Source organism: Penicillium solitum (genome assembly GCF_028829755.1).
Source record: "Penicillium solitum strain IBT 25940 chromosome Unknown utg000004l_segment0_segment0, whole genome shotgun sequence".
NCBI lineage: Eukaryota > Fungi > Ascomycota > Eurotiomycetes > Eurotiales > Aspergillaceae > Penicillium > Penicillium solitum.
The window spans coordinates 1,296,541-1,313,543 of NW_027072124.1; the positions used below are offsets into that span (position 1 = coordinate 1,296,541).

At 49.2% G+C, this 17,003-nt stretch overlaps 8 protein-coding genes across 8 annotated transcripts; 3 read left to right on the forward strand and 5 right to left on the reverse strand.

The window, feature by feature from the left end:
• Window positions 1-1,307: 1,307 nt before the first annotated feature.
• N7455_006495 (putative cell wall biogenesis protein Mhp1) lies at window positions 1,308-5,022 on the reverse strand (the record flags this gene model as incomplete). The annotated part of the gene is made up of 2 exons (XM_065605368.1): window positions 1,308-4,864; window positions 4,971-5,022. The coding sequence occupies 2 exons, from the start codon at window positions 5,020-5,022 to the stop codon at window positions 1,308-1,310; spliced, it is 3,609 nt and encodes a 1,202-aa protein (XP_065461222.1).
• A 1,009-nt stretch (window positions 5,023-6,031) lies between these two features.
• Window positions 6,032-7,443, reverse strand: N7455_006496 (uncharacterized protein; the record flags this gene model as incomplete). Its single annotated transcript, XM_040956929.2, has 3 exons — window positions 6,032-6,486; window positions 6,537-6,591; window positions 6,649-7,443. 3 exons carry the CDS (start codon window positions 7,441-7,443, stop codon window positions 6,032-6,034), a joined length of 1,305 nt encoding a protein of 434 aa, XP_040812664.2.
• A 521-nt stretch (window positions 7,444-7,964) lies between these two features.
• Window positions 7,965-8,882, reverse strand: N7455_006497 (kinetochore subunit FTA4 family protein; the record flags this gene model as incomplete). The annotated part of the gene is made up of 4 exons (XM_040956989.2): window positions 7,965-8,274; window positions 8,342-8,404; window positions 8,460-8,628; window positions 8,717-8,882. 4 exons carry the CDS (start codon window positions 8,880-8,882, stop codon window positions 7,965-7,967), a joined length of 708 nt encoding a protein of 235 aa, XP_040812519.2.
• A 463-nt stretch (window positions 8,883-9,345) lies between these two features.
• On the forward strand, window positions 9,346-10,181 carry N7455_006498 (HAD family hydrolase; the record flags this gene model as incomplete). The annotated part of the gene is made up of 2 exons (XM_040956884.2): window positions 9,346-9,399; window positions 9,456-10,181. 2 exons carry the CDS (start codon window positions 9,346-9,348, stop codon window positions 10,179-10,181), a joined length of 780 nt encoding a protein of 259 aa, XP_040812655.2.
• A 296-nt stretch (window positions 10,182-10,477) lies between these two features.
• Window positions 10,478-11,594, forward strand: N7455_006499 (60S ribosomal protein uL18; the record flags this gene model as incomplete). Its single annotated transcript, XM_065605369.1, has 3 exons — window positions 10,478-10,480; window positions 10,627-10,664; window positions 10,733-11,594. 3 exons carry the CDS (start codon window positions 10,478-10,480, stop codon window positions 11,592-11,594), a joined length of 903 nt encoding a protein of 300 aa, XP_065461223.1.
• Window positions 11,595-12,251: 657 nt separating this feature from the next.
• N7455_006500 (uncharacterized protein) lies at window positions 12,252-12,923 on the forward strand (the record flags this gene model as incomplete). Its single annotated transcript, XM_040957047.2, has 2 exons — window positions 12,252-12,718; window positions 12,791-12,923. 2 exons carry the CDS (start codon window positions 12,252-12,254, stop codon window positions 12,921-12,923), a joined length of 600 nt encoding a protein of 199 aa, XP_040812671.2.
• A 172-nt stretch (window positions 12,924-13,095) lies between these two features.
• N7455_006501 (uncharacterized protein) lies at window positions 13,096-14,220 on the reverse strand (the record flags this gene model as incomplete). The annotated part of the gene is made up of 1 exon (XM_040957025.2): window positions 13,096-14,220. The coding sequence occupies one exon, from the start codon at window positions 14,218-14,220 to the stop codon at window positions 13,096-13,098; it is 1,125 nt and encodes a 374-aa protein (XP_040812685.2).
• Window positions 14,221-15,136: 916 nt separating this feature from the next.
• Window positions 15,137-16,431, reverse strand: N7455_006502 (uncharacterized protein; the record flags this gene model as incomplete). The annotated part of the gene is made up of 2 exons (XM_040957046.2): window positions 15,137-15,831; window positions 16,353-16,431. The coding sequence occupies 2 exons, from the start codon at window positions 16,429-16,431 to the stop codon at window positions 15,137-15,139; spliced, it is 774 nt and encodes a 257-aa protein (XP_040812630.2).
• Window positions 16,432-17,003: the final 572 nt, after the last annotated feature.

Here is a 17,003-nt window from a genome sequence, read left to right on the forward strand (position 1 = left end):
ATATCGCTTATGACCGATCGGTCCTTCGTAGAAACTCCGCTTTGGGCCGGACTCTCCGAGATAAAGCAATGATTTTCCAATTATGTTGGCTTGAGAAACGCTCTGATGCACACCAATTGTCTTGAGGTGACCTCGGGATCAATGTCCTTAACGTAATCGGTAAGCGAATGGCTCATACTCTCATGGCCAAACGCAGAGGCTTCATAAAGACATGTTCTTCCAAATCCTCCTCCGATATCAATAAAGAGTTTGACAGTTTCTAGCTCTCCCCCAGAGGCTGCGAAGTGTAACGCAGTCTCTCGTCTCTGTTTTTTTTGGCAGAGAAATCAATCCCATTGGAGAGCAGATTATTCCTGTCGCATAATTTTCGCTTTCCCGTGATTAGAAATCATATACCGGAGTACGGAGTACCGTAAGCGATTCGGTTCAGTGTCAACCGTGTGGGTCAAGTCTGTCGCTATTTATGTACTCCGTATACATTCATTTCCTCATTTCCTCATCTAAATTAGTTTCAATTTCTAAAGCCAAAAAAAAAGAAGGTAGTGATTCCCAGCGGTACATGACCCAGATGACCATCCGACCACGAACTTTGGTTCCAAGGGGAGTCGAACTCAGGCCTGTGGCTCGTTAAGATGACAACCTTGCAAGTTTGACATTGCTCTTAACTACTGCACTACCCGGGTTATTGCCTGGCAGAACCTTGACTTTATATAAATCCCCACCGGCCCCACTATACTAGGTGACTTGCGTAAATGGCCCAAATTCTAGATACCTATATCTATGCTTAGCATTTCCTCTTTCCAGTATTATATTTTAACATATTAGGAAAAAAATAATAAAAAAGAAAAAAGAAGAGGGATTCCCAGCGGGAATCGAATTGGAACCTACGGGGGTTCGCCAAGAAGCAAAACTACTGCCCTTAACTACTACACTACCCGGTTTCTTGCCTGGCATAACCTTAACTTTATATAAATCCCCGGTCGCAAAGGACGCAGTTCCCTTAATCTTTAAGCTGACAGTATCCACTCACTCAGCGTCAGTCGAGGGAATGCTATTAGTTTGGCATGCATAAAGGCTTCTCGATGAAAATGTGCTATGAGTCTTGGATTGATAGTGTATACTACTAGTCCGATCTTAGCCATTTCCGATCCGATCTGATACATACGGACTATTAGGATTGGGGGAGCACGAGAAGGTATATGTGCGCATGGAGTATATACAGGTATAATAAAACGAAAGTTTGACAAAGGATACATAAGGGTTCAAGAGTTCAAGATAGTAAATCGAGATGATAACGAATGAAAAACTTAGGACTTGCTCTCTGGTTCATCGCAGCCTGTCCTAGGGTTTACATTATCCCTTGGACGAATGCCACTGTTGATCTGGGCGGCAATCTGAGACTGCTTGAAACGCTCGAATCCTTCGGCGTCTTGCTGCTGAACAGCATAGAGTTCATCGACGGTAGTCCCGAGATGGTTATAGGCCATGTCGGCGTCAAAGTCATCGAATTGAGACAGAGACTGCTCTTCGTGCAGGAGATCCAGCTTTTGCCGGAGAGCGGCAATGTGCGAGCTATCGTGTTCGTACTCGAAATCTTCGTCGCCGTCGCCTGGAACTAGAGACGGTTTGAGGAAGTCGCGGCGGAGGTTCTGACCGATGCGGTGGATGTGTCCTTCTTGGGAGGTCATGGCTCGAGAGTGGAGGGAAGTCATGGAGTTGGTGCGAGAAAGGCGAACGGCATATTGGTCGGTGTCTTCCTCGTCGCCGCCAGTCTCGTCCAGCTGACTGCTGTTCAGATTACCGCTAGCGCCGATAGAGCCGCTTCCATCGTCGTCGCCGGAATGTTGGGAGATGGTGTCGGGGACCGGGATAGCGGGCGGAAGTGGGGGAGCGATACGAGTTTCTGGGTATTCATCCTCAAAGCGTTGGATCATCCTATGCAAGGTCATGTCCAAAAATTGCAGGCGGCGATAATTCGCGTCATTGCCAGCACGATCTTCGCGAATAAGAGCCGACTGAATCCGGGCTCTGATATTGCGCGCGGATTCCAGTAGATTCTTCGACATGTCGCGAGGGCGCTTGGTAGGAACACCTCGAGACTTGCGGCGGCGGGGTGTTGTGGTACCACTGGCTGGTAAAGACTGCTCCCCGAGAACATCGAGACCATGCTGGTCCAGGTTCCCGAGACAAACACCCAATGCTTTGACAACGCCTGTGCCGCCGATAACATAATCCTCGTCGGGGGCGGCCTCATCTTCATCATCATAAGGCTCTTCGGAAATACCAGAATGTCCGACAATATGTTGTAAAATGTCGGGTACAGGGACATCCACAAGTGGACAAGTAGAGTCAGAAAGCTCCTCTGCGATGGCGCCGCCTTCAAGATTCCGCAGCGAGTAAGCTACAATCTGTGATCCTAGAGCTTTGACAACTTCGTTGTTCTCTGCGACGGGAACATCGATATCGACTGCAATTATTGTCCGTGAAACACGGACAGCTGCCATCATTGACGCATACACAGCACATGCTTCTTCCTGGGCAACGGGGTCGGTGGTAGAAGCCAAATCCACAATCTGTTGATTCTCCAAAATATTGAGATGGCACAGACTAGGGCACTCCGGCAATACCTCAGCAAGACCAATGACATGATCTGGCGACAAGTTGACATCAGCGAGGTGGAAGCGCTTCAAAGACGTCATTTTCGGCAGGAAGCGACGGAAAGCCCCCAGCGCGTTAGGTTGAGAGGAGAATAATTCGCGGTTGTGAGAGAAATCGATGAACCGGAGGTTATGAATCTGCGCGAGCGATTGGAGCAGTGGGGAAATCACCGACGGATTGAGGGAGCAATCAGCGAGACTCAGCGCATAGAGCGGTGTTTCAGGTTCAATCGCATCCGTGACAAGATCAAGGTCATCCTTTATAGTGTTGCCACCTAGATCCAGTCCCTCGCACTGTCCGGCTTTGAGGTACTCGACCACATACTCCAGGCCCTCTCTCGTCAGACCATTGTTCGCAAAGCCAAGTCTTCGCAGGCCCATTTTGGTGGTCGCCTGGCAGATTTGCTTTACGGCGTCGACCGAAGGATTACACTCGCTCATGAGCAATTCTTCAAGATGATCCCCATCAAAGCGTTCTGCAAGGGCACTCGCGAAGATGATGCTCACATCGGCCATAGGAGACTGGGGTTGGCCCGTTGTGCCAGAACCATCGATCGCAACTTGTCCTTGAGGGAAAGGAATACCCGACAAATCGATTGCTTTCAACGATTTCGACAAATGAACAAAAAGGCTGATGTGACGCCATCCCTCCCGTCCTATCTTCAGATTGTCCTTCAGAGAAAGCTTTTCCACAACACCGTATCGTTCGTGATCACTGGAGTCTGGAGATTCTGGTCTTCGCGATCGTCTTCGTCGATAGCGCATCTGCTCTATCGTCTTGGTAGAAAGTAAGGCTGAAAGGATAGCTCGCACGGAAACATCTGTCAATGCACAGTTTTCAAGGATGAGTTTGCGGACTGGAACAACCGCGAGCCAGTCGCTGAATGTTGCCAAATCCTGTGAGGTCATGGGGAAATTGCTCAGATCCAAAGCTGCTACCGTGCCGGGTGACTCGGCCAGTGTTGATGAAGGCTTAGAGATCTCGTCTACCACTCTTTTGAGAACAGGCGTCTCACGTAGCTGACAGCAACGGCGATAGATACGCACTGGATCGGTTGTCGGGTGACTTTGCGTTTTGGACCGAGGGACACCTGGTGCTCGAGCCGGATCTCCAGAATATTCTTCGTCATTCTCTGCATCGAGTTGCAATGGAACCGAACCATTTGCGACTGCTTGTCTTCGCTTTCTCTCCTTCCGTTCTTTCCGCTCTGCTTCAGATCGTTTCTTCCTCTCCTGCTTCCTTGTTGGATCAGTCCCTTCCCCACTAGGACTGGTGGTATTCGTCGGGGGAGAGCTAGACTGAGCCTTCGCATCCCCGGTGGCCGGGGCTGGAACCGGAGTAGGAACCGGAGGCGAGTTGTCCTTCTCAGCCAGCGTAGCCTGGGGATGCTTCAAAGCTCCAGCTTCATCTTGTTCTTTAGATTTGAGCTCAGCCTTCTTAGACTTGAAGTGATTAGACTCAGGTAAAGGCTGCCGTAATTGATTTGTTGGGGGGGCTTCCTCGTCATCGTCCCGATGGGAGATTCCCGCGATTTCAACATCCACACAGAATGCTACTCGGTTGAGTTTGGCCTGGTTCAAGTCCGAAATCTTGCATCGGTGTCGATTTTGGTCGATGTTCATGACGCGACGTGGACAAATCGAGCCATTGGGATTCAACTTGGGCAACCCACCCGAGTTGGACGAGAACTTGCGTAGTGCATTGTGAATAAACGAGGGCCCCTTGGGTGATGACGAGGTAAAGGGATTAGAATCGTCTTTCTTCTCTTCTTCCTTGTCCCTCGGGGAGTAGGCGGCGCCGAATGGGTTATGCGCTTCGAGAGGTGAGGTTGTTTTCGGACTCGCGGGACTGGCCTTTAGACTGGGTTGCGACGGTGGGGTAGATCCAGAGGAAAACTTCGAGCTTAGACTAGAGATCCATGAGTTTCGTCGTCCGATGGGTTTGGGGTCCGTCCTCCGCGACGCTGGTGATGGAGTAGATGGCTTTTGCTCCTCGTTCTTCTCGGCTGGTGGTGGTTTCGCTTGTACTGGCGCTGCATCATTCTGGGGAGCTTGCTTTGGTTCTGAGGTGGAGGGGGCCGGTGTCGGGCGTGCCGGGTTGCTGTTGGAACGAGATCTCCGGTGCGACTTGGGTTGAGAGGTTGTTGGCTCTGCTTCTGTGCCAGGCTTATCACTCGCTGATACTGACTTCGTGCGAGACAAATGATCTGAAGAGAGTGTCAGAGTCAGAAGCTGTTCCAATTCGCGGACCTCCAACACCCCGGTCATAACCCGGGGCTGGAGAGGTACACTAGCACAGAAAGTGGGACTAACCTTTTTGTGAATGATGAAGCCAGCTCACATCCACAGTCTGAACTCCCTCCATTTTGAAATCCCTTGAAAGTCAGAGATAAAAAATAAAGTAATTTCGCAATTCCCAGGAAGTCGTCGAGGGTTTATCAGCGGTGTGGCGTCGTATAAAGAGCGCAATGACTGGATAGGACTAGATCGAACGACGCATAATTGGCTGGTCCCCCACTTTCCGCCGATGAGCGCAAAACGATTCGAAAGGAGAATCAGGTGGACAACACTAGAGGCCCGGTGACAACGAATAAGGTGAAAATGGTGGGAAATGCTAGGAAATGCCGTATGATCTGCGACCGAAAGCTCTCCAGATGTGCTTCAAGTACCCTACAGTAAACGACAACCCAATGTCATGGCTTGATTCATCAAGTAATGCATAGCGAAATCATGCAAGAGGTTACTAAAAAGGATAGGAAGAGTGGGCATTGGCAGACTTTCCGGATGCACCTTAATTGTCCTTGGAAGCATGCAACTAAGGTGACATAATCGGGGAAGTTCGGAGCACGTGAGTATGTAACATAACGACTTTACGAATTTACGGCTAATGAACTGGCTGGTTGAAAAAGTATATTTTCATTGGGAGGGGGGAAGAGGTAATAATTGCCCAAGTGGGAATTGAACCAATCCGGAGAATGTTCGGCTTTCCGGTGGCGGAAGACACAAGACCTAGTACGGAGTACAACATACATACCTATATGTACTTCGTTACCCATAAAGTACATCGTGGAGTTTATGGTGGATTAGGTGGGGGGAAGATGTTAAAAATGAATTTAGTTTCCACATAAAAAAGAAAGGGAGGATACTGGTGTCAAACACCATAACGCTCAATAAATACGGGTATCCGCGATAATAAAAACACCTAAAAACGCCACCATGTCTTGGGGGGAAAAGTGCCGAGCAGACACAAAAGAAAAAAGGAAAGCACAAACGCCGACGAGGGGTATGCGATGAAAAGAAACAGTCATCACGGCGTCAAGTGGACCTTGGGAATTGGGGACATTCCGCAATCCTTTCGCACATAAGCCCCTTATTTACTCCAGGCCGGGGATAGTCTTCAAATATTCCCAGCCATATTCCTCCTCGGGCTTCTCAGGTTCCATGCCAAGCGCAAAGCGGTAGGCGCGAACTTCATTCTGCAGACCAGAGATGACACGGGTCGGCACGTCATCTTCCTCGCATTTGAGACGGTAAGCGGTGCGGATCATTTCGGCACATTTCATGGTCTGTGTATGCCAGTAGTCCCGGTCGAGTCGGCTCTCCAGATGGGCATCGCGCTCAGCTTGCAGAAGATTGTTGTAATGTTTCTTCTGGGCCAGGTAGTGCATGTTGTTGTTCTGGCAGTAGTTGCGGATTTGCTCGACCATGACACCCACGGCGGTTTCGAATTCCCGGATCATTTTCATGTTTTCTTCGCGATGGTGCTTGTGATCCGCACTCACAAGCTTTTCCTTGGCCAGGGCACGCTCGAGTTCGGCAATCCGGGCGGCTGTTCGAGGCGTTAGTAAACGAGGATGTGAATCCCAGGGGTCAACATACTGAGGTTATCGCCCTGCTGGCCATTCGCGCTAGAGCTATCGACAATACCGTTCTTCTAAATTTGTGTTAGCTGAATATCCAACTTCAATGCATGTTTGTGGGTCCCACATACCACAATCTCCTCCGCATTCGCGACGATGTTTTTGGTCACATCCCGGTTGTTCTTCAACACATCGCTCAATTCCACAACCATTTCATAGAGATGGTGCAAATCCATCTGATGGCCAGCGTTCATCGGAATTGCTGCACCCATGGCGCCCATTCCGCCGCCATTGATCTGGGTCGTGATAGAATTGTGGGAAGGAGAAGGAGACGGAGTCTGGCGGGGAGGGATGTTGGGTATGTTCATCGCGCCAGTACTGCTTTCAACGTAGCCCGAGAAGTTGCCGGAGCCGGTACCGTTGGTAGCCATATTTGCGGTGTTCGTGTTCATAGAGACGTCGGCGTCGGCGAAAGCGCGGTTCAGTTCCTCAAGTTGAGGGTCGTCCGGGGTCAAGGCTTGTGGAGTACCGGTGCCGTTATCTTCGTCGAACCAAGAGGCGTGGTTTTCAACTCCTAGGACCTCCGATTGAAACTTCTCAAGGTCACGGCGAGTAACGTGCGTGGAGCGACGGCGATGCCCACGCGTGAAAGCCTTGGAAGGGGAGGGGGAAGTGTCGCCCTCGATTGTGGCGGGTGCACTCAAATCAGGGACCGTATCGTCACTATCACTCGGGTCTGATTCAATAGCAATCTCGTATAGGGAGCTTTGATCGGAATCACGGGTCTCTAGTAGGCAGCCGACAAGCGTGTTGTGCTGGGAGCTCACGCTAGCAGGTGGGGCTAACGTCGAGTCAACACGTGATCTCGAATATTCACGTGATGACCCCATTCCAACAAGCTCCTTCATCTTCTTGAGGGTACTCATTCGCATAGAAAATAACAACTATGTGGCTGCAAGGAAAATTGACAAGAAAACACTCATCTAGGGGAGTTGGTTTCCCAACATATCGGTGGGGCGAAGCCTATTTCTTCCCGAGCGGCGGAGGACGAGTGTGTAAGTGTAATGGATCAATGACGGTCGAGATTTGGAGAGAAAATGGGCCCTCGCCCAGTACGAAATCTTGAATTATGCTTTGGTGCAAGGGCACGTGCACTATGAAGTCTAGAATTGAATTTCTGCTGTCGTAATTGACACGTACTTGTCCTTTTTATGTTCTTTTGTTGACATCCATGAGGCTATACTACGTGCCGGCCTGATGGAAGGTACATAGATATTGGAATATCGTATCCGCGGCAACGTGCTTGAAATCCAAGTAGAAAAACCAAGGAAACTACCATCGATAAAATAAATCAAAAGTATTACCTAGGTAACTATGCATAATCATGTCGCAAGTAACTTCAAATGTTCATTGTATGCAGCTGTAGGCATGGGGTATTTTGGTTTCGTCAAGGCATATCCAACAGGGCTTCCAATCTCTCATCAGAGCCTGGAAGTGAGTAATCATAATTTTCAAGGACACCGCTGCTTTTTTTCTGTTGTGCAATCCGGCCTCCAACTCTGGCTACGAGCATGCGCATTTTCTCCAATTCTTGAACAAGCTCTCCATCCTTCGTAATAAGATTGGGTTGAATATCATTTTTGGGATCCTTGAATGGCTCGACCAATCGTCGAAGATGTTGTAACTGATCAAGGCGCCGTTGCCGTTGCTGCCGTTGGGTGTCAAGACTCGCGAGCCGCTCACGGAGCTCCCGGTATCTGTGCGACTGGTGTAAGGCAGGTGGAACTTCAATCGGAGAAAATCCGGATGCGGTGGTAAACTGACCTTGTATGCTCCTCTTCGCTTGCTTCCTGGCTTTCCAAGGCGACAGGCATCTTTGTGATGTTGCTAACCCGTATAGTCAGTGTTGTCATACCTTGTATAGAAATGGATGAAATCTTACATTTCCCTTGATAAATCAGTTGTTTTTTCGATACCTCGAGCAAAAGCATCTCGACTTCGTGCCTCTTGGCTAACCGATGACCAGTACAGGTTTGCGATCTGTTGGGCGACATGGTGTATCGCTTGGGAGGAATAAACAACACGATTGTGCTGCTTAGCAGCTGCATTTACTATAGGACTATGAGTATCATATTCATCACGCATCTGGGTGCAAAGGAATAGATAATTGTCTTGTTCGATTGTGATTCATATTCTGACCTCTGTGTAGAACATCTTCGATCACCTTGTCACTCAGATCACCTTCGGTGGTTTCAGCAGCATAGTTTCGCCAGTCTTCGGGTAAATCGAGGCTCTCGGAGAAGATGCGGACTTGGCTCCAGATAAATGCAGATTTCAACTCAGATATAGTTCGAGATGAATCCATTTCGAACACAACCCAAATGGTGTTAGAGAAGTACCATTGTTGAGTCTCCAAAAGTCCCGCGATCTTCTGCGAGCGCGTCCTTATCGATAAGGCATCACGTGTCTCTACAAATGCGATTTTACGAGATGGCCGAGACCGATTTGGGCCATAAACCACCATAAAATGAAGAAAAGGATTAAAGAATATAGATTAAATGATAGTTCAATTGTCCATACAACATATATGGTTCGAGCAGGGCAATAATGGAGTTTCTTGGGTTTCTTGGTGTGGAGTATATCCTCGGTCTGGAGTGTATGTACCTCGGCAATCTGACCGTCTTTTAGGTCCAGATCGCCCTCAGAGTAATTCAATTCGTTGCGATTTCAAGGTCACCACAACCCATTTAGCTCACGAGTTAGAACTAAACTGCGGCATATCTTGCAGCGACCTCTACTATCGTCAGTAGCCTCATTATCATCTCAAGATGGCAGAGATCAAGCGGCCGGTGGGCCTACTGTTTGACATTGGAGGCGTGTGTGTATGTCAGCCACTTGACCTGAAAGTTGATGATATATATATCTGACGAATCTTTAGGTTGTATCCCCATTCCAGGCTATTCTTGACTATGAAATTTCCCAAAACATACCACCAGGATGGGTCAATTTCAGTATCTCGCGAACGGCGCCAAATGGTAGCTGGCACAAGCTCGAACGAGGTGACATCAAGATGGACGCCGATTTCTTTGCGGGGTTCAATGCAGACCTAAGAAGCCCCGAATTATGGACACAGTTCCACCAACAACTTCAAAAGAAGCAAGGCACAGATGGATCCACTATCCCTCCACTGCCGACGGTGGATGCAGAATGGTTATTCTGGGAGATGATGCGGATATCTCGCACACCAGACCGATATATGTACCCAGCTCTGAAGAAATTGAGAGATTCGGGACAGTTCCTGATGGGCGCTCTATCCAACACCGTTATATTCCCCGACGGACATGAATACAATAATGCATCCGATGTGAAGAAGCAATTCGATTTCTTTATCTCGTCTGCGCACACAGGCCTCCGCAAACCTGACCCGAAAATCTACCAGGTGGCATTACAGGAGATGGACACTTTAGCTAAGGGGCGAGGACTGGCCGGATCTAACCCCGACGATGTTGTGTTCTTCGATGATATTGGCGAGAACTTGAAGGGAGCGAAAAAGGCCGGCATGCGTACGGTCAAAGTCACACTTGGAAAGACTCAAGATGCGGTCAGGGAACTGGAGAAGATCACAGGCCTTCAGTTGCTGGACGAGGACAAGGCTCGATTGTGAGGCGTTATACATATAACATTGGTTATTTCGAGAAGAAGATCAGGATTAAATGTAGAAAGGATGTAGAATAAGAATTCCACAACATTTTCTTAATTTTCCCAATTTTGCTGAATTTATTGTCAATTTTCTTGTTTGTTCCATAGTTAAGAAAGTTGATGTTCCCACTCGTCGCCGACCTCATTTTCTGGCGGGGGATGCAGCCACACGCTAAGCGAAATCCCGCACAAAGTCGACCCACGAAATTTCCCACTTCCTCTTCTTCGTCCATCTCCAGCGCCCCTCGACACCCCGTCAAAATGGTGAGTTCGACTGATGGCTGAAAAGTCATTATGCATTCCTTTTGCATTTTATTTCCTCTCCGATTCCTATCGGAGCCGGGTCCCTGCAAGTTGCTTCGGCGTAATTTCTGAAGCGTTAATTGCTGACTCGCGATCTCGCTTTACAGCCTTTCACCAAGACCGTCAAGTCCAACGCCTACTTCAGGTGAGTTAAAATCCTTTATTGATAACCTTGTCCTTGAGGTCGCTATTTACTGACTTTTCCAATTATAGTCGCTTCCAGACTAAGTACCGTCGCCGCCGCGAGGGTAAGACCGACTACTATGCTCGCAAGCGCCTGATCACCCAGGCCAAGAACAAGTACAACGCGCCCAAGTACCGCATGGTTGTTCGCTTCACCAACCGCGACATCATCACCCAGATCGTCTACTCTGAGGTCACCGGTGACAAGGTTCTCGCCTCTGCCTACGCTCACGAGCTCCCCAAGTACGGCATTGACCAGGGTCTTACCAACTGGGCTGCTGCCTACGCCACCGGTCTTCTCCTTGCCCGCCGTGTCCTCAAGAAGCTCAACCTTGACGAGCAGTTCAAGGGTGTCGAGGAGGCTACCGGTGAGCACACTCTCACCGAGGCCATCGAGACCGATGATGGCGAGCGCCGCCCCTTCAAGGCCTTCCTCGATGTTGGTCTTGTCCGCACCTCCACCGGTAACCGTGTCTTCGCTGCCATGAAGGGTGCCTCCGACGGTGGTATCTTCATTCCCCACTCCGACCGCCGTTTCCCCGGTTACGACATCGAGTCCGAGGAGCTCGACGCCGAGACCCTCAAGAACTACATCCACGGTTCCCACGTCTCCGAGTACATGGAGACCCTCGCCGATGAGGATGAGGAGCGCTACAAGTCCCAGTTCATCAAGTACATTGAGAACGAGATTGACGCTGGTGACCTCGAGGAGATCTACGCCGATGCCCACAAGGCCATCCGTGAGGAGCCTTTCAAGGCCGATGAGGATGCCGGTCCCAAGAAGACCAAGGAGGAGTGGAAGGCCGAGTCCAAGAAGTACCAGGTCAACCGCCTCACCCACGCCGAGCGCAAGGCTCGCGTCGAGGAGAAGATCCGCAAGCTTGCCGCATAAGCGTCTCGCTTCCTATCTTTCTGACCAAAAGTTCCTACCAATATTTCCAATTGAGGGAACAGGCTACTGCCGGCGTTTTATTCATGTGATGTAGTTTTTGACGGATCATGGCACATACCACTTTTTATTTTTACTATCGGAAGGGGTCTTTTTTCCTGGGAGCAATTAGTTCGGTGTTCATTTAAGGCAATTTTCTTTACTCAGTTCTAACTGCTCCCCCCAATGTCCATCTGTCTTGTTCCCTCATTTGCCTCCTTGCATCTGCTCGTAGTTGGGATCTATACTTTGTAATGCGTAGTTTAATCTTTTAATGATTGTATGATTGTATGATTATTTTTGCAAGTGCATCATGCCATTGGACTTGTGAAAATTAAAAATTACCGAGTAACCTATTAAAATTAGATCGACGCCATGCACAAGCGCCAATGTGATAAGTGGCCCCCAACCCCACGAGTGCATTGCCAGCGCAGCAAGTTGGTGGCTGTTCAGTAAGGATGCAAAAAAAATCAAAAGCTAGATAGTTCCATTGTTTGCCATCAATCCCCGCTTTAAAAAGCCGTTTGGTTCCCGAAAAGCTGAAAAAGCAATTATTTCATCCCTTGTATATATATATCTCTTCCACCTACATAGCATATATCCACACATCACACATCCATCATGAGAAGATATCAACAACATACACACGCAAGCTGGCACCGCGCCTACGCAGACAAATTCGATTGCCCTTGGTGTCACACCCCTCACCGGGCAGAGACACCCGAGAACCAGAACCACAACACCCGCAAGCAGTCCACCAAGGGCTCAGACAATGGCAGAACAAGCAGAGCCAATGCTACATCGACACCAATCGGACGTCGGATAGCTCACGAGAGCTCTCACGAGAGCTCTGACATTGCTGTCGAAGACCAATCCGCCGATACCCCGCTCGAACCCCAAACGCCAGAATCGGCATTGGACGCGAACGACGAAGAGACCCCAGGGCCGGAATCCGATTCAAATTATGCGCGATACAATATGGGACGAACTGCGAGACATGATGGCTTGAATACCACATTCGCGCCAGACACACTGCGACCGCCGCTTCCCGAGCAGTGGACGAAGGAGGTTGAGGATCAGGAACACAGGTAGGGATCTCTAGTTGATGACTTTGGGGTCACCGCTGGTTCGTGCTTGTGCTGACGGGGTGTTTTCGATAGTGCTGCGGAATGGAGTCCACCAGCTGTGGAAGATTGGCGCTCTGGGTTAGCTACGTCTGGGGAGTTTCAAATTCCCGGTGACGAAAAAATTGGCTCTCCAGAATTGAATGTGAAGGAGTTAGAGGAGTCTTGAGAAAGATTTGGTCGAAATAGATCGAGTCAAAATATTCATGTTAAACTACAGATATCAGGATTTTGCTCTGCGCAACTTTCTACAATGAACATACTATTCCATCGATCCATTCTGATTCCAACCGCCCCCTCTTGACCTATCGTCATTTAACGTTTTTGATGCATGATTTGAGTCAGTCGTCTGGCTCAACATCTTCCAACCTTCCTCCGCCGAGAAGTGTGGCCCTGCATCTTGCAAAGTAGTGGCTCTTCTTGGCAAACGCTTCATCACATTGCTTGCGAAAGCTCCTGGTTTCGCTACTATTCCTCGGTAGTTGAGCCAGTAGAGATTTGCCTTTCTCTCTTTCCGCTTTCGTCTCGGCTTCCATAAGAATTAGCAATGCCATTTGAGCTTCGGGTGTCCATTGACCCGGCACATTCTCCTCAGCCTGGGCCACCAGTGAAGTCTCAGCCTCAAAGTCGGCGAGAAGCAGTGATGCACTTTGCTCCAATGCTGTGAGGGCTTCTTGGCATTCTTCGCTCGATCCCTGGCTTAGGAGAGTTTTGGCCATGTCATGTCCATTGACTAGCGCCGTCTGTGCCATTCCCAACAGCCGGAGTTCCTGGGTAGTATCCGGTCGAGATTGGATTTGTGCCCGCGCCCTTTCCAGCATGCGGAATCCTTCAGCGATATACAGTGGCTTAAGCTGAGGTCGAGATTGAGGCCCTGTCTCACCAGCTGGAGCTGGACGTGCATACCAAGCCTTGTCACGAGCCTGGCGCATCTCTTCAGCCATCATCTGGTATACCTTGCGGAAGTCATCGGGTTCGTCCCAGAGGGTGCCGATCTTCCTTTTGTTGGCACGAAGCAACCCACGATAGTGACCGATCCTCTGCGGGTTGCCAGACATTTTTGCATTCACATAATTCTCGTCAAGCCCCACTTGCTCAAGGCGTGGATCGGGGTATTCTCTCTTAAGCTGCTCCATCGCCTCTTCTGCTTCGGGAGCGTCCCATCCTATCCGTGCTCGACTGTATTCTAATGCCAAAAGAAGGAAGGGACCATCATCGCCCACAATGCGAGACAGCAGAGATTTGGCCGTTTGCCAATCATCCTTCAACTCGGTTTCCCTGGCTCGTCTTTCGAAATCTTCGTTGGTTTGGATTTGAGCTTTGCGGATCATGTCCAATTCCTCGAGGTGTGTTTCAAGAGCTGCTTTGTCTGAGATCTGAAGCAATCGAGACTTGGCCTCGTCAAAGTCACACCGCATTGCTGCTTCCTTGCTCATCGCGATGAGTTCTTGGCCGGAAACTTCCATAGAAGGAGGCCGAGATTATGTACCCGCAGAAGAATTACCATGGATGGTATGCTGGGGGTGCGAGGAAGGGGATAGGGGTGGGCGTTGGGGTTGAATCCGAAGAACCGGCGTGTTGACGATATCTATGTGGGCAACGAGTTCCCGCAACGAGTTCCCGCAAGAGTTGTTTCATTTGACCTTCAGGGTTGTCCCGCACCCTGTAAGGATTCGCACGATGACGTCGGATATTGTACTGCACGAAATTCCTTACACGAGTCCAACCCCAGCCTGAGATATCCCAAAAGCGAGAAACAACACGTTGCCAATAATCAGTATTGTGTCGCCGTTTTCTGTAGAGGGATTTGTGAGCAAGGCAGATTTGCAAAAGAACTAGCTGATCAGATAGCGTTAATGACAGTAATCTAGGAGGGCCTGATGGATTCTGGATTATTGCTTCGCTGGCGGAGGTAGGCCATGTTGGCTCGGGAGGTATTGGGGGTAGTGAAGATGAAGATGAAGATGGGCCAGGGCCGGGGCCTAGCAAGTCGAGAATTAACATTAGCGACCATAGGCAAGATTTTCGTAATTGGCATACCACTTGAGTCAGTGGCCTGGTCCGACATATTCATGAAAGAGGTATGAGGTATGAGATAGGTTGAAGAAAGGCGAAGAGAGTAGAGCTGAAATGTGGGTGAGAGTGAAGAGACGAAGTGTCGCGTCCACGGGTCTAAATACAAATTTTGAGATTACAAAAGGTTGACCGTGACAAGACGATATTGCTCAAACATTGGAGGGAACTGAGAAAGACTTAAGGGTCCATGCAAGTTCAAATCAACAAAGGTGAACCGGATATTACATATGCAAGCACTGCAGGGCGGATGTATGTATACAATTCAGATATCTCCATTTCCACCTTCCTCGCGTTCCTTTTCTCAGTTCAGCCAGTGTGACCGTCACTAGAAGCCGACAGAGAAGCCCAAACTTTGCGAAAATCATTAATTGTCACTTCTGTTTCGCGCTTTATAGATCCGCGGAGTGCTTCGGATTCAGGGGTCCTCGCCTGCCGAAGGAGAGACGTGGCTTTAGCGAGACCATAACGGACCTCTGCCTGTGCACTCTCTAAGATGTGAAGTTCTTCAGCCATGTCTGCCTTCTGAGCCAAAATTCCAAGTGGTGTTCGATATTGCAGGCTCCGAGGTGGAAGTTTATACCAAAGCCTGTCATCGGCATCACGTATATCTTCAGCCATAATCTCGAATACCTTGCGGAAATAATGTGGCTTATTCCAGATACCACCGGCTTCCACCATCTTTTGAAACACAAAAGAATTACACAGCACTTCGGCCCTCGCTGGTGGCCCATTCAGCTCTGCGTGCTCAAGAAACTGTAGAAATTGATCAAGCTTCACCTGTGTGAGGCGTGGATCGGGGTATTTCCCTTGTAGCTCAACAAGTAATTCCACGTGTTCGTCATTTCGATTTAACCGTGCCTCACTGTAGTCCAATGCCGTAAGGAGGAATTCGCCGAAATAGCCTTTGATACGAGATAGGAAAGATCTTGCCTTCTCCCAGTCACCGTTCAACTCTGCTTTCTTGGCCTGTCTTTCCAAATCCTCGTCGATCTCATTTTGTGCTGATCATCCTGCATTCAACCTTCTGAGGAGACGTCTGTATGTCGTCTTTGGAATCTAAAGTAGGAGATCCATGGCTTGACTCCAGTCACCGCGCAACTCTGCTTCTCTGATTTGTGCTTCGAGGTGAGTCGAATTATCAAGTCGAGAGGGTAGCGAGCCCACAGCCTCAAAATGGTCATCGCATTTCTCTGAACTAGCACCGTTGGATGGGTGCAGGAGGATTCTCTGAGATTGATCACTATACGTATCGAGGAATAGAGATATAGAGGTAGCTCTTGATCCTCATTGTGTATGGTGTCCACACGATCTACTAGAGGTCTCAAAGCTCCACGGAGTGGTGAGGGATGTGCATCAAGTACGCACCTAGTTCCGTGAAAGTCACCCCTGGCCAAGGCCTCATTGCATTTGGATAGAGACGCGAATGATTTGGGTATTCTGCCTACCATCTCAGACACCAATAAACAGGCCTTCACCCAGCCACGATTGACGAACAGTACTTTCGTTCATGAATAGTACTCACCACTTGAATCGAGCTCATCATAGAAACCAGCCTGCGAGCATGCTCGCTTCACTCTGGAATGTGGAGGAGGGCCATTCATCTGAGAATGATTACTTGGAACAGGCCCAGCTTGGGAGCATAGGCGTTCTTTTTGTTGTTGTGCCGCCTTATTGACGCCATCAACATGCTGCCCAAACTGCCATACAAGCGATTCTGCCCGGAACTTATCAAGAGTACAACGGGAATCCCAGGTACCTCTGGGGAGACTGCCAATTTGGTCTAGAACGAAGGCCCTCACTTGTGCCTTGGTCCACCTAGAGTCATGCTTGAAATCTTTAGTGACCGAGAGCCAAAAGCGTAAATTGCCGGTCGGCTGCGTGTATAAATCTTTGTGCTTCAGGCATATCGGAAAAAGGATTAATGATATTTCGTCGTTATCTAGAGTACAGAAAACCCGTAGTGTAGGTGGTCTCCACATTGTTGAAGGAAATGGTAAAAAGAAGAGGAGGATTCCCAGCGGTACATGACCCAGATGACCATCCGACCACGAACTTTGGTTCCAAGGGGAATCGAACCCAGGCCTGTGGCTCGTTAAGATGACAACCTTGCAAGTTTGACATTGCTCTTAACTACTGCACTATCCGGGTTATTGCCTGGCATAACCTTAACTTT